The 25,937-nt window shown below is 38.4% G+C and overlaps 1 protein-coding gene across 1 annotated transcript in view; it reads right to left on the bottom strand.

The window, feature by feature from the left end:
- The window catches only part of FANCC (FA complementation group C), a 305,107-nt gene that overhangs the window by 69,387 nt on the left and 209,783 nt on the right, over nt 1-25,937 (bottom strand). The window contains exons 5-6 of the mRNA XM_003407365.4: nt 22,929-23,042; nt 21,931-21,995 (exon numbers count right to left, since the gene is read on the bottom strand). Coding sequence (XP_003407413.1) covers nt 21,931-21,995; nt 22,929-23,042 — 179 coding nt within the window. The remainder of the gene's footprint in view (nt 1-21,930; nt 21,996-22,928; nt 23,043-25,937) is intronic.

Here is a 25,937-nt window from a genome sequence, read left to right as displayed (position 1 = left end):
TTGTCTGCCTTACTCACTGCTCTAATCCTAGCATGTAGGGACAGCTCCTTACACATACCACATGCTCATGAAGTGGCTGTTAAATGCATGAATGAACAACTAGAGATTAATAAAAGTTTGGGATGCGTGCTATTAGATCTTCTAGGAATTTTCATGCATATTCCTAAATCCAGGAATTTGGTCTCATGGTTTGTGAAACACAAATGATACCACAAAATAGAACATATAGCTGTTTTTGTTTTCTTCCATTTGCTATTACTCAAAAATATATAAGTTCTGTAATTTAACAATGTCCCTATTAATAGGCATTTGGGGTGTTTCCAATGTTTCACCATTATAAACACAGCTGCAGCAGGAATCACGAATGAACATATGTGATTATGCATTTGCCTATTCCAGATAATTCATGAAAGTGGGGTCATACAACATTTGTCCTTTTGTGTCTGACTTAGTTCACTCAGCATAATGTTTTCAAGATTTATCCACGTAGTAGCACGCATCAGGACGTCATTTCTCTTTATGGTTGAAAAATATTCTATTGTACGGGTATAACCACATTTTGTTTATCCATTCATCCGTTGATGACACTTGTGTTGTTTCCACCTTTTGGCTATTGTGAATAATGCTGTAATAAACACTGGTGTACAAGTACAGTCAAGCACCACATAACGTCTGTTTGGGCAATGTCTTGCTGCATATACGTCCGCGATCCCATAAGGTTAAAAATCCTGACAGCGTTCAGAAATCCCGACTAAAGAAGAGAGTGTAGCTAACATAACGTGATGTAGCAAACTCAACAGCTTCCTGAACGTAACTCGTGTATCTCAAGTCTCTTGTATACAAAGAGATTGTGCTGCCAGGTGTATAATGATACAGTACATATATAACCTACTACACTTACGTCTTGATAGTCGTAAATGCCTATGTTACTGGCTTATATACGTACTGTACTGTACTTTCTCTCGTCATTTTAATGCAAACTTTCCCCATTTACAAATAAAAAGTTTATCACGTAACACTGTGTGTTTCGATTCGTAGGCAACAGCATCCAATCTTGTATATCACGCGTCTCCTGAGTGTTGTAACATTATCTCTCTGTTTAATTTTCTTTTGAAAAATATTACCATTAAGTGTATTGTCTTAGGCTGGGCTCTCTAGAGAAACAAAATCAGCAAGCATATATACAGACTTATATCAAAGAAATGGCTCGCACGGCTGTAGAGGCTGGCAAGTCCCAAGTCCATGGGTCAGGCAGCAGGCTGGAGGTTTCTCCTGATTCATGCAGCTGCAGGGGCTGATGAACCCAAGACTGGCAGGTAAGACAGCAGGCCGCTGGCTCAAGTCACAAGAATCAGAGGTCAGATGATAAAAAAGCTGTTTACAGGATCTAGAGCAACCAAGCAAGCTTTGCCAGAACGTCCACAAATATTGGATGTAGGCCACATCCCCAAGGAAACTCCACTTACAACTGATTGGCTGAACACATCACATCATGGAAGATGACTATATCATTACATAACTGACAAACCCCTGAGAATCACGGCCCAGCCAAGTTGACACACAGCCTTACTCATCACATACATCATGGCTTCCAGACACAGCAAAACCAGTGCTAGTGATAGCAGCACCAAGAGGCAAAGGAGAAGTATTGACTTGGAAGTGAAAAAAAAGATAAGCCATATAGCTTTGCTAAGTACATAATACAGTGTTTGCACAACATCCAAATCACCTAACATTGTATTTCACAAAATGTTATCGTGGATGTTAAGTAACTCATGACTTAACCTGCTTGAATTCTCCCTTTAAATTCTGTCGGATATCAGTCTAAGAGTGGAGTTGCTGGGCCACAAGTGGAGGTAGGAGAGGGCAAAGAGCATTGACAGTAGAAGAAAAAAAAAGAAAGAAAATATTCTACCATTGAGAGCAGGCTTTTTCTTTTTAAATAATATTTTATTGAGTTTTTGGTGAACGTTTACACAACAAATTAGGTTCTCATTTAACAACTACACAAATGGTTCAGTGGAGCAGGCTTTTTCTTAATTCAGTGTTTGCTTAGATGGTATTACTTTTCCACTGGTTTCCAGAGTTCTGGGGCCATTATTCATTTATTTTTGCTTGGCATTTTCTGTTTTTGTTGTGGGAGGATGTAGCTGCTTACGCCCTCATCTTCCCTCCTCCTGGACAGGGTACTCTTTAGCCCCACAAAATTATTTACTTGAGGTCTCCATCCTGGGGATTTGCTTCACTTCTCTCATGGTTTGGATCCTGTGGAGTCTGTATCTTCCTCTTTTCTGGATTATACTTGTCTTAGTCACCTGTGCTGCTATAACAAATAGCACAAGTGGACAGCTTTAACAAAGAGAAGTTTATTCTCTCACGGTCCAGTTAGGCTAGAAGTCCGAATTCAGAGTGTCAGCTCCAAGAGAAGGCTTTCTATCTCTGTCGGCTCTGGAAGAAGGCCCTGGTCATCGGTCTTCCTTTGGGCTGGGAGCATCTCGGCACAGCAACCTCAGGTCTAAAGGACGAGCTCTGCCCCCAGCACTGCTTTCTTGGCGGTATGAGGTTCCCATATCTCTCTGCTTGCTTCTCTCTTTTATATTTCAGAAGATATTGGCTTAAGACACTACCTAATCTTATAGACCTAAACAGTATAATTGCTGCTAACCCATCTTGTTACATCATAATGGTAGGATTTGCAAAATATAGGAAAATCACATCAGAAGATAAAATGGTACACAATCATACAAGGTAATCATGACCTAGCCAAGCTGACAGATATTTGGGGGGACACAATTCACTCCATGACAATACTCTTGTTTGATAAAAGGCAGATGAGAGGTAAAGTATTTGAAACCTTGTCTGTCTGAAAATATTTTTGTTTTACTCTCACACTTGATTGATACTTTGGTTGGGTATAGAATTCTGGTAATTTTCCTACAAAATTGTGAGGGTGTGGTTCTATTGCCTTTTAGCGTCCAATGTTGTTCTTGAGATCCCAGGCTATTATGACTCTTGATCCTTTTTATTTAAGTACTGTTTTTACTCCCTGGAATCTTACAGGGTATTCTCTTTGAAATTTCACAATGACATGTCTTGGTGTGGGTTTATTTTCATTCATTGTGCTAGGCACTGAGTGGAATCTTCCATCAGGAAAATCCTCTTCAATGACTTCTTTGATGATTTCCTTCCCTTTCTTTTCTCTGTTCTGAGAACTCCTTTTTTAAAATTTTTTTGATTTTGGATATTGGACTTCCTGGAAAATTCTCTAATTGTCTCATACTTTCTTTCAATTTTATGGTATTTCTGCTCTACATTTTGGGAGAGTTGTTCTATTTCTTGGACCTTCTGTTTTTTATGTCCACTCTCCCATTATTTCCAAGAACATTAAAATTAATGAAGACATTAATATTAATTTGAGGTTTTCTTTTCCTTGAATAATCTTTTTTTTTTCCAAATGGACATTATTTTAACACCATTGTTGCTCTTGTTTCTTCCTGAACTTCTGCTTTAGAACTTTTGAATGTAGCCTCTAGATTTCTTAACTTTTCTAGTTTCCATATATTCAAGAAGAACTCCTTCACTTAATCTTCAAGGTCATTATTTGCTATTCTGATGTATTTATTCTTCCATTCGGTCTGTTTACTGAATTTTTTTTTCCTACAAGTCTCTTATTAAAAACAAACGAAAAACCTATTTTTATTTCAAGGATTTAATATTCTCTTATTCTTCTGAAAACAATTACTTAAAAAAAAAATCCTCATTTGTCCCAGGTAATGCATTTTCTTGGTATATTTGCTTCTTCTGTTTGTTGCATTTGGTGCGTTTTTTTCTCACAGTGTTGCTTTTTCTTGAATATCTGGTAATTCTTGTTTATCTGCTCTTCCTGCCTCTAGCAATTGTGTGGAGGGGCAAGATATGATGCTGGCTGGAGTTGTCAGTAAATTGTGTTCTGAGCATTAAAGCACCCCCAAATATCATGGCAGTTGATAAGTCATTTGGTGCTTGCTTCTCCTCCCTCATTCCTGTGGTAGACAGGACATCTCTGTTGTCCCTTGCTTGGGGACAGTGTGAAATGAAGGGGGGCCTAGCCAGATGTCTGCTAATACTGAAGTAGCCCAACCAGTCATCTTGTTGGCTGGCAGGTACCCTTCTGCTCCTTGAATTCATCTACAAAGCAACTCTTTTAAAAAAAATTTTTTTATTGTACTTTAGATGAAGGTGTATAGAGCTAGCTTCTCGTTAAACAATTAGTACACGTATTTTTCTGTGACATTGGTTATCAGCCCCATGACATGTCAACACTCCCCTTCTCAACCTCGAGTTCTCTATTACCAGCTTTCCTGTCCCCTCCTGCCTTCTAGTCCTTGTCCCTGGGCTGGTGTGGCCATTTAGCCTCGTTTTGTTTTATGGCCCTATCTAATCTTTGGCTGAAGGATGAACCTCAGGAGTGACTTCATTACTGAGCTAAAACGGTGTACGGTGGCCTTACTCTCAGGGTTTCTCCAGTCTCTGTCAGATCAGTAAGTCTGGTTTGTGTGTGTGTGTGTGTGTGTGTGTGTGTTAGCAACTCTGACCTTTTACAGTAGTTCTCTCTTGCAAGCTTTTGGGACCATGGTATTTTCCTTTAAACAGATGCCACCTACCTATTTCAAGCCTTTCTCATAATTTGTGGGTCACCAAAAGCACTCCTTGCTTGGCAATATTATATATTTAATGGTAAAAAAATCCCTCATCATTTCTAGGAGTTGGAAGGATAAGGTGAATGCCAGGGCATTCATGTGCTTAATTCATCACTTGGTTCAGTCTCTTAATATTTTCATTTTGTCTCCTGACTAGATTACCAGAGTTGCCATCACTCATAGTTCTTTGCATTCAGGATCTGTCCAAGTTCTTTACATGAGAGCTACTTAAGGTATGGTCCTCAGTATCAGCAGCATCAGCATCCCTAGGGGTGGGGCCAAGGAATCTTTTTTTAACTGGCTTTCCAGATGATTCTTATACACACTCAAGTTTGAGAAACGCTGCTCTCTATTAACATTAGTAGCAGTTCCCAGAACTAGATATTACTCTCTAGTAACAATCTGAATTTTTAGGTAGCATGACAGAATTGTATTCAAGGTTGACAAATTCCAACAAAGTGCTATTAGTTTACTACATAATTTTCTTGGTAATCAGTTATTAAATTCTCATAATTTTTTTGTCAAACTATACATAGTGATTTTTTCCTATGTATGAAATGTTCGTCTTCTTCCTCAGATATTCATCTTTGCTAAAACTCACTTCTTACTCTTTACCAACTTAACTGACGGAGGTCCTTCAACATTTACCTTCCATAGTGATCTACCATCTTTCTCCATCTCACGACCAAGGTGGTTTTAGCTCTAAAATTAATGTGTTTTGGAGTCCATTATCATCTAAGTTGTTAATGAAAATATAAATTTAACTTAAGTTGTAAATACCTTAAATATCTGGAATATATGAGCTTACCGGATAGGGTAGGAGAGGGGGAAAGTTGCTGTGTGTGCATGAGTATGTGTGTGACGCTTTTTCATGTATATGTTTTGCATAGGACCTAGTCGAATACTTGCATTAAGAGCTCTAAGAATGTTTGTGAAATTGAAAATATGCCTGAGAGTTATATGTGCTCATAATTCACCCAGGAGTCTGAAATAAAGAAGCAGGTAGGCAGTGATCTTGTTCTCCAGCCTTGACTCATCTATCCTCTGCCTTAAAAGACCTATAAGTGCAACTGTCCCCTCAGAGAACAAGGACAGTCAGAGTCTATCACTGGTGATCAGACAGATAGGAAAGACAATTTTGGCACTAAGGGTATTTATCAAGCACCAAAGTCTTTTGCTCAAGAGCTACAGATTATATCTCCCAATTAGGCTGCGAAAGGCCCCAGATAATTTTCCTGAAACATTCTAACATCCCATCTCAACTTTAGGTAACTCTTGGTTCTACCAAGATGCAGGAAGACCAACTGGTAATCTTCTGAAGGGCTTCAAAGTGCTCATCACCTTCACAGCCCTCTCCTTTGGTCTGAAGCACAACACTGTCTGCCAGAACGTGGAGATCCAACTTCAACCAGAGTTATGCAACACTTTCCAGACTGAATTACACTGAGTATTAGGTCTTGACTGATTGCCACAAGAGCACTTCCAAGTGATTTCTGCACACGAATTCAACTGCAGAGGGCTCAATGGTAACCATATACCACCAGAGACATCCTTCCCATGCAGCTGCACTCAAGTTTCCAAACCATCTGCAGCAAACCATTGCACTACAGGGTAGACTGATAATGCTCAGAAAGCCCAGAATGTCATTCCTTCTAGATGGTTTGTTGCAAACAACAAGATAGAATTTAAACATTCTGTCATTGAATTGTTGATTTTACTTAGTGGCAAGTGAAACTCTATTTAAAACGCTATGACAAGACCATTTATCAGGCCTCTAAAAATAATGCAAAAGGAAACTGAACAGATTTTCCTGTATTTTGTTTCTCTGACAATTTATGCATCTGAAGATATGAGATGAATTTTTGTGTTTTCTATAAGACCTCGTGAATCTTCTGAAATGAACGTTAAATGTTCAGGTTGTGAAAAAAAAAAAAAAAGTAAATGTATACATGTCCTCTAGAAAAAAAAATCCACAAGAAAAACAGCATAGCATTATTTATAAGGTGCTTAAATTTGAGGGGCTTCTGGCTGCTTGAATATTTGAAGTCATACTAGCGGAAGGAAAGTAATGGTAAAACTCAGATTCATAAATGGATGGCAATATCTTCAATTCAAGTCATGCTGAAAAGAAGTTTGCCCACATGCAGTATTCTGATTCGATCTTTTTGATTTTGTAAACCTTAAAAATGTACAACTTTACGTATGCTCTCGGGGAAAGTTATAGTTATAAACACATAGTTTCATCGTTGTAACTAGGAACAGCAACAACTCTAAGGGTTCGGGTACGTTGGTCCAGTAGTCTTTCAAATGTTGTCACAACGGTCTTCCATTACCTGACTTCACGAAATCACCTTCCACTCAAGAAGATATACTTGGTTGAATTTATAATTCACTAGAGAACTGCACAGTCTCACCCAAGCTTTCAGGGGTCCACGTCCCTTTCTGAATCGTGAACAGAACTTCCTGGTTTTAAGTCTTGAAGGAGGATTTTAAAAGTTCATAAAGAGATTCAAAAAGCATGTTGGGCATCAAGGTGCTTCTTAAAACCCGATCTCACAACAAGTATAAAGGAACTCAGCCAAAAGACTGGATTTTCCTAAAAACTATGTGTCGGCTCAACAATTCAGAAAAATACCTGGAAAACAGTTATGTTGCTGAATTAAAAATTCACGAAATAAAAAAAAAAAAAGGTTTGTGGTAAAGATCACTAAATAGAGCAAACTAGGAAAGTGTCAGATCCATCAGTGGCCAAGAATGGGGCATGCTGCTAGCACAGGCATCGGGGATTTTCGGTGAATTCTGTGGAGAATTTCACTAATTATATCCTAGGTTTGCTTTGACAGAGAATGCCCTAAATGTCTAACCAAATCAATGGTCGTTTTGCCCTGGCTGCTATTGCCAGCTGGACTGCCCATCGAGGACATCTTACACTGGACCTTGTACTGTGCAAGGGAATTCGCCCATATTGTTTTTGAAAAGCATCCCTAATGAAGAAGCAGGCATGAATCCAGGGTTAACCCGCCCCCCAAGATGACACATCTGGCACAAACGGATGTTTTTCAGCTATAAGTGTATCAGCCAACATCTCCTAGCAGACACGCCTAACTGTGGTCAGAAGAACTTAGAGGCTTTCTGAACTGCTGTCTTCTCCCATCCAAGGATGATAAAATGAAGAGCACAATAGTCTAAAGATGAAATAGTCTGAAAAGAGATCAGTAAGGTCAAATAATGGGAAGAGTGGAAAAATATGTCAACAAAAGGAAAAAAATATTCCAGACAGGAGTAGATATTAAGCAATCTAAGGCCGAAAAAATGATGAGGTGTTCATGAATTACTCCTGCTATTTTGAAAACAAGAACCTGAGACAGGAAATAACTATTATATTGTTTTTTCTTTTATAGTATTAGGTAACATTGTATTTTAGTTTTTAAAATCTTAGTTATAAAATATGTATATAGAAAAGTACAGAGAACATTACAACAACTGTGTACCCATTGCCCAGATTTTACAAATGCTAACCTCCTACTGATATGTATTTCAGGGCCAATTGAACACCCTCCTCCTATTCCATTTCCTCCTGCCCTCCCCAGCAGTAAGCCCCGGAAGTCAGTGTAGATCCTTCCTGTCCTGTTTTAGCACTTTTATGTGTATGTACTGTTTTAAAAATTTACGTAAGTAATAGCGTCTTTTTTGCAACTTGCTTCACTCATCATGACATTTTTGAAATTTATATATCTGGATAATGTAGACCTAGTTCATTCATTTTAACTGCCATGTAATTAATGTTCCATTCTGTGAATAAACCAAAATTCACTTATTCATTTCTGTACGAAGATAACGGCGAGGATTGAGGCCATCTTTTACAAACAGTTCCATCCAAGTCTCCTTAACCTATAGGAAGAATTGCAGGTTCCTACAAAACTGGTCTGCAAAATGTTTGTGTCTATGTATGTTGCCATCAGCAACATCCTGGAATTCTTCTTCCCCATACGCTAATGTTGTAGTTTGCATTTTCCTGAAAACAAATGAGGTTTAGAATCTTCTTTGTTTATTACTCATTCAGTTTTCCTCTTTTGTGAACAAACTGCTTGTATGCCTTACCCATTTCCATATTACAGTGTTTGCCCCCTCATGATTGATTTTCAGGAGTCACCTCTATATTTTGGACAATAATCTTTTATCAGTTTTATAGATTATAAGTATCTTCCAGGTCTGTGACTGGTCTTTCCATTTCTATTTCTTAAAACTTTTTTTTTTTATTGTTTTGTTCATTCTCAGTTGATTTTTTTTTCTTTTATATCATTAACTCTATGATATATTTTGTAATTTACGATACATAAATTACATTATTCAAAAGATCTACTCATCTCACTGTGAAATCAAAGTCTGTACCGGACAAATCAATGTGTCTAAATGCTCTCCATGCCACCTAGGGATTATTATTATTTTTAGGTGTATTTTCTAAACCACAAAATCCACTTATTTTAAATGTACAATTCAATGATTTTCAGTAAATTTACTGAGTTGGGCAACCATTGCCATAATACAATTTTAGAACACTTCCACCGCCTCAGTAAGATACTTTGTGCTCATTTGTTGGAAATCCCCATTCCTACCCCAACCCCAGGCGACAACTAGTCTACTTTCTAGCTCTAGAGATCTGCCTTTTGAGGACATTTCATATAAATGGAATCATATAATACATGGTCTTTTGTGACTAGCTTCTTTCACATTCTTGAGGTTCATCCATGTTGTAGCATGTATCAGTCAGTCCCTCACCCTTTTTAAGGCTGAATAATATTCCACTGTATGGATATACTTCATTTTATTTATCCACTCATCAGTGATGGACGTTTGGGTTGTCTTCACTTTTAATTTTGAATAAAGCCTCTATGAATATGTATATACAAGTATTTATGTGGACATTTATGCTTCAATTTACTTAGATACCTAGGAATGGAAATTCAAGGTCATGTGGCAAATTCGTGCTTAACTTTTTAAGAAACTACCAAACTCTTTTCCAACATAGCTGTGGCATTTCACACTCCCACGTGCAACATATAAGGGTTTGTTGCCCTACCTCCTTGTCAACATTTTGCATTATCTTACTTTTTGATCATAGCCATTTAGTGGGTGTGAAGTGGGATCTCATTGTGGTTTTAATTTGCAATTCCCTAATGATTAATGAATGACGCTGACATCTTTTCATGTACTTGTCAGCCATTTGTATACATTTTTTGGTAAAATGTATATTCAAATCTTTTGCCCATTTTTTAACCGGATTGTCTTATTACTGAGTTTTTTATATATTCTGGATAAAAGTTCTTTATGAGATCTATCATTTGAAAATATTTTCTCCCTGTCTATGATTTGTCTTCTTTTTTTTTTAAATGATGCCAACAGTTTTCGTTTGTTTATCCATTCACTTGTTAATGGCCATTCGGATTGTTTCAGTTTTCAACTATTACAAACAAAGCAGCTAGGGATATTTGTATGCAAGTATTTGTGAGGACCTGTTTTCATTTAAGTCCCTAGGTGGCACAAATGGTTTGCACTCAGCTGCTAACCTAAAGGTTGGAAGTTGAAACCCACCCAGTTGTACCACAGAAGAAAAGGCCTGGCAATCTATGGCGCAGTTCTACTCCGTAACACATGGGGTCGCCATGATCCATAACTGATTCAATGGCAACTAACGACAGCAACATGTTTTCATTCATCCTGGGCATCTTAGTTATCTAGTGCTGCTATAACAGAAATACCACAAATGACTGGCTTTACCAGAAAAATTAATTTTCTCACAGTTTAGGAGGCTAGAAGCCCGAATTCAAAGTGTCGGCTCTAGGGGAAAGATTTCTGTCTCTGTCAGCTCTGGCAGAAGGTCCTTGTCTCTTCTGATCTTCTGGTCCTGGGCCATGTTCATGTGGCTTGGCATCTCTCTTTCCCCATCTCTGCTTGCCTAATCTGCTCTTTTTCTCTCTTGTAAGAGATTAACTCAAGACACATCCTACACTAATCCTGCCTCATTAACATAACAGAAAACTCATTCCCAAATGGGATTATAACCACAGGCATAAAAACCAAACCCATTTGCCATCGAGTCGATTCCGACTTACAGCGACTGTATAGGACAGAGTAGAACTGCCCCATAGAGTTTCCAAGGAACACCTGGTGGATTTGAACTGCTGACCTTTTAGTTAGCAACCATAGCACTTAACCACTTTGCCACCAGGGTTTCCACCACAGGCATAGAGGTTAGGATTTACAACACATATTTTGGGGGGGGACACAATTCATTCCATAACATTGGGTAAATACTTAGGAGTGGAACTGGTAGATTGTATGCTAAGTGCTAACCAAAATGTCGGCAGCTTGAATCTACCAAGCTGCTTCTTGGAAACCTGTGGGGTAGTTCTACTCTGTCCTATAGGGTCACTATGAGATAGAATCAACTCAACGGCAATGGATTTGGTTTTGGGGTTTACGATAAGTATATGCTTAATTTTATAATAAACTGCCACACTGTTCACCAAAGCGGTTGCACTATTTGTAGCTCTCACAAGTACTGTGTGGGAGGTTCGGTGTTCCACACCCTCTCTAACACATGCTAATGTCAGTGTTTTAATTTGATGTATTAGAAGGAGTGTACACTGGTATCATATTTGATTTTGCGTTTGCATTTTCCTGATAACTAAACGTACCAAGCATCTTTTGATGTGCTAATGGGCACTCATACATGTTCTTTTGGCAAGTGTCCTAATCTTTTCTTTAATTTTAGTTGAGGTGCATCTCCTCTTTTTGTAGAGTTTTAAGATTTCTTTACAAATTCTAGATACCAATTATTTGTTAGACATAGGTATTGTTAATATTTTCTCCTAGTCTGAGGCTTGTCTTTTCACTTTCTTAAGGAGCATTTCAGGGAAACTAAGACTCATACAGTGAATATCCATATAGTCAACACTAGATTCCCCAAGTAACATTTTGCTATATTTGCTTTATCATGTCTATCCAATTAGTCATCCTTATATCCATCCATCAATCCATCTGTATTAGTTTGCTATTGTCACTGTAACAAATTACCACAAAATCGGTGGCTTAAACCAACACATGTTTATTCTCTTACAATTCCAGAGGTCCGAAATTGGAAGTCAGTTTCACTGGGCTGAAATCAAGGTGTCAGGAAGGCCATACTTCCTCTGGAGGCTCTAAGAAACAGCCATTTCCTTGCCTTTTCCAGCTTCTAGAGCTGCATCCCATGGCTGGTGTGCCCTTCCTCCATCAATGCCAGAGTAGCATCTTGTGTCCATTGTCACAGTGCCTTCATTTGTCTTACATCTCCTTATAAGGATACCTATGATTATATTTAGGGTTCACCTGGATGGTCCACGATAATCACATCTGTAAAATTTTACTAGCCACATAAGATAAAACTCACGGGTTCCAGGGGTTTAGGAGAAAAAAAAAAAAAAAAAAAAGCTGTCGCTGTTGAGTTGATTCTGACTCATAGCGATCCTACAGGGCAGAGCAGAACTGCCCTGTAGGGTTTCCAGGAAGTGGCTGGTGGATGCAAACTGCCGACCTTTATGGTTAGCAGCTGTAGCTCGTTGTAGCTAATCGGAAGGTCAGCAGTTCAAATCCACCAGGCGCTCCTTGGAAACCCTATGGGGCAGTTCTACTCTGCTCTATAGGACAGCTGAGTCAGAATCAACTCGCTGGCAATGAGTTTTCCAGGGGTTAGAACGTGGATATATTTGAGGGCCATAATTCAGCTTATCATACCATTCTATTTTTTTTGATGCACTTCAGAAAGTAAGCTGCAGACACCAGTACGCATCAATTAAATCCTTCAGTTTTCATACAATTAACTAGAGTTTAGTAGTTATTTATTTTTTGAGGTAAAGTTTACATATGATTTGCAAAGTCCCTAGGTGGCACTTTTGTATGTAGATTCAAAATTTTTAATAGCCTATAATTTTCTTTTCTTGTACTGTCCTTGTTTCATTTTAGTATCAATTAACGCTAGCCCAATAAAATAGCTTTTTCTTTTGTTTCCCCCATTCTTGGACTACTGCATGTGGAATTGGTGAAACTCATTTTGGAAACTCCCTGCACCTGATATTTTTTGTGGGGAGAAGAAAGGTAATTTTCTGATGAAAAAAATTTTATTGGTATAGGTCAATTCAAGTACCATGGATATATTTACTAATTATGAATTTTGCCTATGTTTTCAAATATATTTGTATAAAGTTGTTAATTATATTATGATTTTAACTTTTCTTGTATCTCTTTTTTCATGTACCTTCTCTTTTTATTGACCAGAAATTTCTGTCTCTTTAAATTTTTGTTAATTTTACTAAGAATCAGTTTTTTTTGCTTGGTGATTTTCTCTATTGTTTTTTGTATTTTATTCAATTAATTTCTGGTTCTATTCTTCTCTGTGTTTTTCTTTGTGTTTACCCTGCTGTTGTTTTCTAACTCTTTGGGTTGAATGTTAGATGATTAACATAGGTTGGCATTCTTTCTTAGCTGCATCACATAAGTTTTGATGTGCAGTAATTTCACTGTCATTCAGGTCTAAGCATTTCATCATTTCCTTTACAATTTCTTCTTTGACTTTGTGAATTATTTGGGTGTTCCTGTTTTGTTTCTTACATTCTTCACATGTTGACTGGTGAAGGGGGCTCTTTTGTAACTGATTTGTAATTGTATTGTGCTGTGGTCAGAAAGTGTAAACAGTATGATATCAACTCTTTAAGCTCTGTTGAGGCTTCGTCTGTGGCCTAAAATTTAGCCAGGCTTGGCAAATGTTGTATGTGTGCTTCAAGAGAAACCAAACGCTCTAATTGGGGGTATAAAGCCCATTTACGTTAAGTAGATTCCGACTCACACTGACCCTATAAAGAAACCAAAAACCAAACCCACTGCTGTTGAGAAGAGTAAAATGGTCCCACAGGATTTCCAAGACTGTAAATCTTTACAGAAGCAGACTGCCACATCTTTCTTCCTTGGAGAGGCTGGAGGGTTTGAAGCACCGACCTTTTGGTTAGCAGCTTGAGTGCTTAACCACTGCGACACCAGGGCTGATTTGGGGGTACAGGTTTGATATATTTCCATTAGATGACAGCTGTTAATTAATTCATTCCCATATTCTATATCCTTATTAATTTTTTGGATAATCTAAGAATTTCTGAGCTACATCAAGATCCTCCATCATGGTTTTACAAAGTCTTATAGCTCTGTCAATATCCACCTTATGTTTCTGAGTTAACCTAACAAAGGTTCACAATTATTGTCTTTATTAACTAATAACACTTTGATTCTAATACTGTTTTTTTTTCTTTAAAGTTATTTTGTATAATGTTAATATTGTTATACGAGTTTTGTTTCATTAGTATTCTGCCTGTCATATACTTTTCCATATCATTACTTTGAATCCTTTTTACCATGTTTTAGGTGACTCTTTAAACAGTACTTAGGTGACTCTAAACAGTATTAGCTAGCTTTTTTTTCTAAATCCAATCCAAGAAACTCTATCTTTTTAACAGCTGTGCCAAATCCATTTAAATTTTTGTGATAACTGCTGTATTTGGACAATTCTACCACCTTATTTGGAAACCCTGGTGGCAGAGTGGTTAAGTGCTATGGTTGCTAACCAAAGGGTCCGCAGTTCGAATCCGCCAGGCGCTCCTTGGAAACTCTATGGGGCAGTTCTACTATGAGTCGGAATCGACTCAATGGCACTGGGTTTGTTTTGACCACCTTATTTTGTGTTTAATTTACGATGGTTTTACTTGCTTTTTTTTCTTTCTTTTTTTACTTTTCCTGCCTTTCAAGTATTTCCTTCCTTTATTCCTTTTATTTCTATCTAAAGTTTGGAAGTTACATATTCTACTTCTATTCTTGAGGTGCTTACTTTTAACCTTTTAACAGGAACTTGTTTCTTCACAACATTTTATATTCACTTCACAAATATTATAAAGACATTTTAACTCTGAGAATCAGCCTATCATTTCTCAGGTTATTATCCAGTATTTCAGTTCTAATTTATTTATAATATTCCCTCACAGTCATAATTATTTTTTTTAATAGCCTGTGCTTATTTGGATTTACCATTTCCCCCTCTCATTACTGCTTCTGACATCCTATTCCCTCCTTCAGGATTTACTTTCTTCTTCTTCTGAAAGGAAGAAATTCTTTCAGAAGGAGTTTGTGAATAGTAAATTCTCTCAGGTTTTCTTTCACTCTCATTCCTGAATAGTTTAGCTGATAATGGAAATTCAAGATGACTGTCACATTTCCTCACCTCTATGAAGATATTTATTCCATTGTCTAGAACTATATTTAAGTTGGTGAAAAGTCTGTTAAAAATCTAATAGACATTCCTTTGTGAGTAATATGTTTTCTTCCTGGTTGTCAGAAAATTTCTCTTTGTTGTCCAGATCTTCTGTGTTTGCTAGGATGTGTTTGATCTGAGGCCTCATGTCTTTATTCGGTTCTGGAAATTTTTCAGCTATTGTTTCTTTGGAGTCCCTGGATTGTTTCTTTGAATGTCTCTCTCTCATATTCGCTATTATCTCCGTATGAAGCTCTTCTTAGATTTGTTGGAGTGTGTCATTTTATCTCTCACGTCTCTTGACTTCTCTTTCATATGCTCCATCTTATCTCTTGGTGCTATATTCTGGTTCCTTTCCATCTTCCACTTCACAAATTCTCTCTTCAGCTGTGTTTATTAGTTTTATGAACTTCACTTACTCTATTTTTATTAAGTTCTATCGCATACTTTTTGGAACTTTCCTGTTGTTTTTCTTTTCCGGAGCGACTTGATATTTCATTATAGTTTATGTTCCTTTTAAGAAACTCTCGAGTCATTATAAAATAAGTCATTTAGTTACTTATTTTATATTCTCTTTTCAATTGTTCTATTACCTGCATTTCTTCATATTATCTAGTTTCCTCGCATTGTTTGTAATTTTTTAAATTGTTAAATCCTGCTCAGTATTTTTGTCCCTGTTGGAGTCCTATGTACCACAAGTTCTGGAAGTGTCCCTGAACAGCAGTCTGTGTTAGCTTCTGTAAGGTCCCAAGGTTTCTACCAGTCCTGGTTTTATGCTGGTTACTTGGCTTGGGGTTACCGTAACGTACGGGAGAAATCAGGAGCAAACACTTAATCATGGAATGAGCTTGGAGTTCACCATCCAGAGCAGCATTCTACTGCCTCTCTGAGCATTCGTTGGTTCTTTTAGTGACATTTTCGGAGATGACAGCTTTTTATGGACTGAGATTTGATGAAAAAATTTAAGCTCTGCGTCTGAAGATAAAGCCCATGTCCCCTCTCCTGTTCCTGCTTGAGGTTAGGACCCCAGTCCTGAACAGCTAGGGCCTCCCTGTGGATCCACTACATTCTGGGCTGCTGCAGAATGAACTTCAACCTCACTCTCTGGCTTTGGGTTCTCGCTCTAATTCTGTCAACCAGGGATTTCTTCCTTTTTCTAAAATCAGAAAGTCAGTTTTATCTAAATGTATATACTTGTGAGTTTTACTATATTTATAATTAAATTCTTTATTAAAAAATACTCAAAGATTTGGAAAAGCATAGGGAATACTATAACAGATGTTCATATACTCAAACACTCATTATTCACACCCAAGAATGTTAACATTTTACCATTCTTGCTTTTAATTTTCATTTCATTATACTTAAGTTTCAAATTTTTTAATTCATACTATGGTAACCAAAAGGCCAGTGGTTTGAACCCACCAGTGGTTCTGCGGGGGAAAAGAATTGATTATCTGATCCTGTAAAGACTGCAGCCTAGGAAACTCTATGGGGCAGCTCTAGTCTGTCTGTATGAGTCGGAGTTGACTCGACAGCATACAACAACAATATGGTACTCATCTTTGATTTATAATACCTGTTAATCAGATCGTGTTCTTGGACAGAAAAATTATACAGTATAAGGATGTCATTATCCCCAAATTAAGCTATGTATTTAGTATAATTTCCATCTAAATATTTCACAAAATGATCTTAAAGTTCAGCAGGAAAAACAAATACAGAATAAAAATCAGGAAATTGTCAAAAAATAAAATTTCTGAGGAAAAAACTTACCCTACCAGACAATTAAATCAGTATTGCAGTGTAACAGAAGCAATCAGCTCAGTGAAACAGAAGAGCGAGTCCAAGAATACAGAAGGATTTAACAAGACAAAAGTGGCATTTCAAATCAGAGGGTGAAAAATGGCTTGATTATTCAATAAATGGTGTTTCTGCAGATCTATAGTCACATTTTAAATTTTCAGAAAAAATAATATTTTATACCTAGGACGTGGTACCTTAAAAGTGCTAGATAAAGCAAGCATAAATAAATACCTCTATAAAAAAAACCCTTGCCGTCAAGTCGATTCCGATTCATAGCAACCCTATAGGACAGAGCAGAACTGCACCATAGGGTTTCTAAGGAGTGCCTGATGGATTCGAACTGCTGACCTTTTGTTTAGCAGCCAGAGCTCTTGATCAGTACATCACCACAGCCCTGGAGTAGAGAAGGACTTCCTAAACATGACATAAAAGGCAATGATTAAGAATGCACACTCTGAAGTCAGACAGGTCTCAGTCTAAACTTGATGCTGCCAAATATTAGCTCTACGACCTTGGAGAAATTATTATTATTTTTTCCCGTAAATGGGGCTAAAATACCACCAATTTCTTACATTTCCTTTGAATGTTACATTTGTCTTGTATGTAAAGCACTTGGCACAGTGTGAGTACTCAATATGTGTTAGCCATACCATCTTGGGAGGTATTGATAGGTATAACTACATATAAGCATTTTAAACTTACATAGACCAAAACACATTATATTGTTGTTGTTAGGTGTCATTGAGTCAGTATGGAGCCATAACGACCCTGCGTACACCAAAACAAAACACTGCCCGCTTCTGCGCCATCCTCACAATCCTTGCTATGTTTGAGCCCATTGTTGCAGCCACTAATGTCAGTCCATCTTGTTGAGTGTCTTCCTTTTTTTTTTTTTTTATTGTGGTTTAAGTGAAAGTTTATAACTCAAGTCAGTTTCTCATATAAAAACTTATACACACATTGTTATGTAACCCTAGTTGCTCTCCCTACAATGTGACAGCACACTCCTCCTCTCCACCCAGTATTTCCCATGTCTATCCAACCAGCTCCTGTCCCCCTCTGCTGTCTCATCTCGCCTCTGGACAGGAGCTGCCCACACAGTCTCATGTGTCTACTTGAGCTAAGAAGCACACTCCTCAGCAGTATCATTTTATGTCTTATAGTCCAGTTTAATCTTTGGAAGGGTTGGCTTCGGGAATGGTTTTAGTTTTGGGCTAACAGAGTCCAGGGGCCATGTCTTCTGGGGTCCCTCCAGTTTCAGTCAGACTGTTAAGTCTGGTCTTTTTACTAGAATTTCAGTTCTGCATCCCACTTTTCTCCTGTTCCATCAGGGATTCTCTGTTGTGTTCCCTGTCAGAGCAGTCATTGGTGGTAGCCGAGCACTGTCTAGTTCTTTTGGTCTCAGGCTGATGGAGTCTCTGGTTTATGTGTCCCTGTCTATCTCTTGGGCTCTTATTTTCCTTGTGTCTTTGGTGTTCTTCATTCTCCTTTGCTCCAGGTGGGTTGAGACCAATTGATGCATCTTAGATGGCTGCTTGCTAGCTTTAGGGACTTCCTCTTTTTCACTCATCCTCTACTTTACCAAGCATGATGTCTTCCTCCAGGGACTGGTCCCTCCAGATAACATGTCCAAAGTACATAAAACAAAGTCTTGTCACCCTATCTTTTAAGAATCATTCTGGCTGTACTTATTCCAAGACAGACTTGTTCGTTCTTTAGGAAGTCCATGGTATACTCAATATTCTTCACAAACACCATAATTCAAAGGCAGCAATTCTTCTTCAGTCTTCCTTATTCATTGTCCAGATTTCACCGGCATATGAGGCAATTGAAAATACCATGGCTTGGGTAAGGCGCACCTTAGTCCTCAAAGTGACAGCTTTGTATTTTAACACTTTAAAGAAGTTTTTTGCAGCAGATTTGTACAATGCAATATGTTTGATTTCCTGACTGCTGCTTCCATGGGCACTGATTGTGGATCCAAGTAAAATGAAATCCTTGACCATTTCAATCTTTTCCCCATTCATCATGATGTTGTTTATTCATCCAGTTGTGAGTATTTTTGTTTTCTTTATGTTGAAGTATAATCCATACTACAGCTTTAGTCTTTGATCTTCATCAGTAAGTGCTTCAAGTCCTCTTCACTTTCAGCAAGCCAAATTGTGTCATCTGCATAACACAGGTTGTTAATGAATCTTCCTCCAATCCTGATGCCATGTTCTTCTTCATACAGTCCAGCTTCTTGAATTATTTGCTCAGCATACAGGCTGAATAAGTATGGTGACATAATACAACCCTGATGCACCTCTTTCTTGATTTTAAACCATACAGTATCCCCTTGTTCTGTTCAAACAACTGCCTTTTGGTGTATGTACAGGTTCCTCATGAGCACAGTTAAGTGTTCTGGAATTCCTGTTCTTCACAATGTTATCCATAGTTTGTTATGATCCACACAGTCGAATGCCTTTGCACAGTCAATAAAACACAGAAAAGCATCTTTCCGGCATTCTCTGCTTTCAGCCAAGATGCATCTGACGTCGACAATAATATCCCTCGTTCCAAGTCCTTTTCTGAATCTGGCTTAATAATTTCTGGCCATTGCCTGTTGATGTACTGCTGCAACCATTTTTGAATTATCTTCAGCAATATTTTACTTGCACGCAATGCTAATATTGTTCAATAATTTCTGTATTCTATTGGATCACCTTATTTTGGAATGGGCACAAATACGGATCTCTTCCAGTCGGCTGGCCAGGTAGCTGACTTCCACAATTCTTGGCATAGATGAGTGAGCACTTCCAGTGCCGCACCCGTTTGTTGAGACCTCTCAGTCAGTATTCTGTCAATTCCTGAAGGCTTGTTTTTTGCCAATGTCCTCAGTGCAGCTTGGACTTCATTCTTCAGTATCATTAATTTTTGATCATATGCTACCTCTTGAAATGGTTGAACATTGACTACTACTTTTTGGACAGTGACTCTGTGTATTCCTTCCATCTTCTTTTGATGCGTCCTATGTCATTCAATATTTTGCCCACAGAATCCTTCGATATTGCGACTCAAGGCTTGAATTTTTTTCTTCAGTTTTCTCGGCTTGAGAAATGCTGTGTTCTTTCCTTTTGGTTTTCTAACTCCAGGTCTTTGCACATGTCATTATACTTTACTTTGTCATTTTGAGCCACTCTTTGGAATCTTCTATTCAGTCCCTTTACTTCATCATTTCTTCCTTTTGCTGCGGCTACTCGACATTCAAAAGCAAATTTCACAGTCTCTTCTGACATCCGTTTTGGTCTTTTCTTTCCTGCCTTTTTAATGACCTTCTGCTTTCTTTATGTATGATGTCCTTGATATCATCCTACAACTCATCTGGTCTCTGGTCATCAGTGTTCAATGAATCAAATCTATTCTTGAGATGGTCTGTAAATTCAAATGGGATATATTCAAGGTCATACTTTGGCTCTTGTGGACTTGTTTTAATTTTTCTTCAGCTTCATCTTCAACTTTCATTTGAGCAACTGATGGTTTGACTTGACAGCAATGGATTTTTTGTTTTATTGTTGTTAAAAGTATACAATAAGTAATGATAAGAAGAATTACTTATTAGATACTTTTCCTGTAGAGTCAAGCAACAACAGTATATTTTGTTACGGAATAATGTACACTAGCAAAGCGTGTTAGGCACTCAGCAGAATACTTAGCGAGTTTTCTCTCATTGAGTTCCGTGATATTCATACCCCTCCTGTTACAGCCCTGCCCTGTCCATTTTCTGCCATCTCTTTTTGTGGTCTGCAAGCACCTGCAGGTTGAGGAACACATCCTACGTAGCTTTGTATCTGTGTCATATAAACAGTGCCTTGCACACAACAGAAATTCAATGAATGCTCACTGCAGGGACTAAGGAAGGCAGCCATTTCAAGCGTGGCAATGACTCCTGCACAGGCAGAGCAGCAGGCAGCCTGTGACCCTGGCATTCCAAACGTCGTTTCTCTCACTCCTGAGTACTCTGCGCATGTGGAATAACCGTCTGATACGTTCATGCACAACATCTCTCTCCCTTCTTGCCTTGGGCATAGGCCCCGCTCTCCTCTGAGCACAGATGAGCCCTTCCACCCCACTCCTCCCTAGTCTGTCTGCTTGGCACTCAGCCCCTCTACTTATCCTACAAATAGACTTCAGTTTAAGGGTTCCAAGCCAAAACAAAACCCGTTGGTATCAACTTCATTCCAACTCACAGCAACCCTATAGGACAGAGTAGAACTGCCCCATAGGGTTTCCAAGAAGCGACTGGTGGATTCAAACTGCCAACCTTTTGGTTAGCAGCTGAGCTCTTAGCCACTGCACCACCAGGGCTCTGCTTTAAGCGTTAGATGCAGAGAATTCCTAAAGGCTGAGGGTGAAGACCATTTCTGACAGAGGTTGAATTGGCGATAGCTTTACAAAGAATTCACAAACTCCCTTGGTCTCCAGATTCTCTGAGCTAGCGATCTGTTAAAAACGAAATGCTCACCAATGAAAACCACTGTGAATTCTTTCACAGGGTGAAGAAACATTTTGCAATGTGACTGATTGCTTTTTAATTTGTCTGAATCTATTTGATTTGTTTAGTCTGGGTTTTGGAATTTTATGTTTCTTAAGATAGGTTATATGTGCACATCAAATATCTGCTGCCTTGTAAATACTCTGTGTGCACCACACACACACACACACACACACTACACAGCTGGGCTGGGCTGAGCAGTGTGGGAGCGAGGAGGCGTGGAAGGCACACATGTGAATCTGTGCACGTTCTCCTCCTTCAGGGGAGCGACCCAGGGCAAGGCTGAGCACTGCTCTGTCTTTGGTGTGTCCGACCGTCTACGTGGGGCCTTATACTCAATGGGAACGCGACAGACATTGAATGTTCACTGCTGTTTAGGGTTGAGAGAACAGGGATTTAAAAAAGAAAAGTTTGTTAAAAATTCACCAATTTGCCATCTATTCCACTAAAATGATCTCTCCACATAGACTAGAACCATAACTACAAACATACACTTGCTAAGAATTACTAAATTTTTTCTCTCAAAAGCTAACTGATACATTGTGAAACTTGAGAAGGGGGATGTTTTGTTTAACACCTACCGCCTCTGAGTGTTAAATCCATTAAGATGATTCTCTCTGAGTTCAGACACTAATGATGAAACCATCTGTAAAACAATATCAGTGGCAGGTCAACTCACACTGCAAACAGGATTACATCAGTCCTATTTTTCCTGGTGTAGGTGATATTTCTGTTGAGATTCCCTCCCCCAGCCCTCTCCATGTGTTTTATTTTGTCTGAGTGAAACGAAAGCAGTGCCATGTCACAATCGCTAATATATTTAGCGTTTAAAGTCTACCATTTTGCATTCCCACTTAGGCAAATGAATAAGAGATAATTTATTTCCTAAGCATTAAAATCACACCTTTAAAAAAAGAAAAAAAACTAACTTTAGAGTCAGTTTATTTCTTCTTTCTTAATTTAGTTCTTTATTTATAGAAAACGTTTTTCAGGTATAAAGCTTTCGAAAGGCCAGAGAGGTCAATAAACATTAAAAATCTCATAACATGTTTTAGGAGAGTTATAGCAAGGTCATAAATTAAAATTTCTTCAATTTGGCTAAAATTTAAGGCAGAAGAGAACATAGCTTTAACATTAAGATGTATACTTTTAATACTATTTATATGGTTGTTATTTATTGAATTTTTTGCTTTGCTTTAACATAAAATTCCAATCAGGTTACTTTAAAGATAAGATTTGTCCAACAGTGCCAGGCTGAGCTTACACTGGTTAAGAAAACTTCTCCCAAAAATCTTTGAGTGAATAAAAGAGATGTGTTACAGGGGGGCGGTGGGGGTGGGGGGAGGGATGAGTTGATTGATTGATTTAGTACAACCTCTCCTGGTTTCCTTCTTTTTTCTCACCATCACCCATCTCACATTACTTCCTTATATGGCCATAAATTCACCCAAGGTAAGAAGGAATAAACACAGAAAAGTTAAACATCTTTCTTAGAGGGCTGAACTATTTCCATTTTCCCTTCTTGCTGATGGTACATTCAGCAGTGAAAATGTCAGTACTAAGACATTCAAATACTCACATTTGTAAGCAAACTAGGGTAGTAATCTGCAGGTGTGTACCCGAGACCTTGACAAAAAGGGACAACTTCTCTTACATCAAATCGAAACGCCGAAAGTATGTGAGATAACAAACTCTAAAAAACATAAACAGAGAAAAATTTAACGTCTGAAAAGTGAATGCAAGTGCTTACTATGTACAATGCAGAGTATCTGGGTCGTCTGTACATGTGGTGGGTTTGCTACAGTCACCTCAGTCTGTACACGTACCTGGTTCGCTTTCGTTCACCGTGTAAAGAAAAAAATAAGTCCACATTAAAATTATTACATTAAAAATAGGTCAATTTAAACAAATGTTAACAGTGAAACAAAAAGATATAATAAATGACCAGCACTTGAATCATACAACGAATGGGCTCTTTGTTGATTTAGAAGTCAGAAAAATATTTTTATCGGAGTAGATACATAAGAACTGAATATAGGACAGAGAAGCCCTTACAGATCACTAAGGAAAAGAGAGATTATGCAATAAATTGTGCTGAGGACTGTTCAGAAAAATTTAGATCCTCACCTTATATTATTCATCAAAATATACACTAGTTTAATGTAAAGAGATCAGTGGAAAAATGAAATAATAAACAAGGGGAAAATATGAGTCTTTTTCAGGCGTCTGAACAGGGAAGAACTGCGTAAACTGAAAATCGAAGGACCAAATCATAGGGTAAAAGGCTGTTTTAAGTAAAAGCAAAACTGAGTTTTCAGGAGATTAATATAAGCACAAAGTAGGAAGATTCCTAACAACAAATAACACAGATCGTATTAACCAAAGTAATGTATAAAATACAACAAACACGAAGAGTATAAAAAATGAATATGAACAGATAATTCATAACAAAGGAAATACAAATGCCTAAGAAGTACATGGATAAATGTTCATCCCCGTAATCAAAAAGGGCAAATTAAAACATCAGCACGTCACTTTTCACCTATGGAATGAAGGGTTTTACGTGACTACCTAAGGCCAACCCGGGTCCCATATCTGGGTGCTCTGTGCACGCTCATGGAGGAGTACGCCCCTCCCAGTGGAGCCCTTCCACACAGCGGTGCAGCTGTAAACCGCACACTGGCTCACTCCGCAGCCATTAAAACGTTCTATAAAGAATTCACGACATTTTAAATGGCTATATTACAATGTCAAATGAAGGAAGATATAAAATTTTATACACAGAAATGATCTCATCAATATAAAAATAATCCATACATGGGAGTGAAAAGATAACGGAAGAAAGCATCACCAAATGTTAACAGTCCATAAACCAAACCAAACTGAACCCACTGCTTTCGCACTGATTCCAACTCACGGTGACCCTGTAAGACAGAGTAGAACTGCCCCGTAGGGTTTCCAAGGCTATAAATTTTTACGGAAACAGACTACCACATCTTTCTCCTATAGAGCCGTTGGTGGGTTCGAACCTCCAAACTTTTGGTTAAGAGCCGAGCACATTAGCCACTGTGCCACCAGGGCTCCTTCAACAGTCTCTAGGGCAGTGTTATTATGAGTACATATATTTCTTCTTTCTACCTTAGTATGTTTTCCAATTTCTTATATGTATGTGCACTATTTTTTATAATCAGAAGAAAAAAAATTAAAAATATGTTTTATTTGGAAATATTTGATTTTTTAATAATAGCTTTATTGAGATGGCGTAGTGGTTAAGAGCTACAGCTGCTAACCAAAAGATTTGCAGTTCAAATTCACCAGGTGCTCCTTGGAAGCCCTATGGGGCAGTTTCACTCTGTCCTATAGGGTCGCTATGAGTTGGAATTGACTCGATAGCAACAGGTTTGGGGTTTTTTTTTTTTTTGGTTTTATTGAGACATAATTCAAATAGCATAAAATTCACCCTTTAAACTGTATAACTCAGTGTTTTTTTAATATTGTCACAAGGATTACCCATTTTACTTTTTAAAAATGTCCTACATTGCATTTTGTGGTAAGACATTATGACATGAAATAAATTTGTATATATGCATATAAATGTGTGTGTGTTTCAGTTCATATGCAAATACCTAGAGATTACAGTCTAATCTGGGGTAGATGCTGGATTCTTGGCTCAGTCAAAGGCAGGGTCCATTCAGACCAGGACACCAAACACATGGTACACACACCAATGATGTCTGTGGCAGATACCACTAATATATATCATGGCATTCTTATTTCAATTTCATCATAAAATATTTCACACATTCAAAAAGATATAAAGACTAATATGACAAGCTCCACACACCACCCAACTTAATCAAGAAATTATTACAAATATGGATGAAGCTTCTGTGTCTGCTCTCCTCCACCAACTGCTACGGCACTCCCTGCCCCTAGGGGGAGCTCCACCCTGACCCTGGTATCCATCCTTTTGTGAAGATCATGGTGCTTTTTCCCTGGGAGCTCAAACCTGCCTCAAAACACAATTCCCGGCAACACTAATAAGTACTATGCATTGAAGCCTGTCTCTAAGTTATTTTCAAACACCAAGGGCCATTTGGATGAGAGCAAGAGGTAGTGCTTAGGTCCTTAAAGTCGGGGGACGTAAGTCACAGCTGTACCTCCTTTGAGGGTGGTGTTCGCTGCGGGATTCAGCCTGTCTTTTAAAGGGGAAATGCTGGGGTTCACCACAGCAGGGAGGGCACTGTGCACTCTTAGCAAGTGGAGAATGGGGCCTGATCCTTTGAGTGGGGTGCAAAGCAGGCGTTCTGGGCAAGGAAAGCCCAGCCAGGCCTGGTTAGCCATGTGTCAAATCCATGTGGGGGTGTCCAAGTCAGACCAGGCAGGGCCAGGGAGGAGGCCAGGTGGGCTTGGATTTGAAACCAGGCAGCCGAAGCTCCAAGCAGGGGCAGTCTGGGCTTTTCCCAGAGGAGGTCAATCTGATGCTAGGCAGAGGGAGGGAAGTCCTGGGAGTGTTCAGCCGTGGGCTACCAGACTATGTGTCACTTCTTGAGGGAATGCTTATAACCATAAGAATGAAGATTTATTG

The sequence above is a fragment of the Loxodonta africana genome, chromosome 9, assembly GCF_030014295.1.
Source record: "Loxodonta africana isolate mLoxAfr1 chromosome 9, mLoxAfr1.hap2, whole genome shotgun sequence".
Lineage (NCBI taxonomy): Eukaryota > Metazoa > Chordata > Mammalia > Proboscidea > Elephantidae > Loxodonta > Loxodonta africana.
This window is presented reverse-complemented; position numbering and strand designations above follow the sequence as displayed.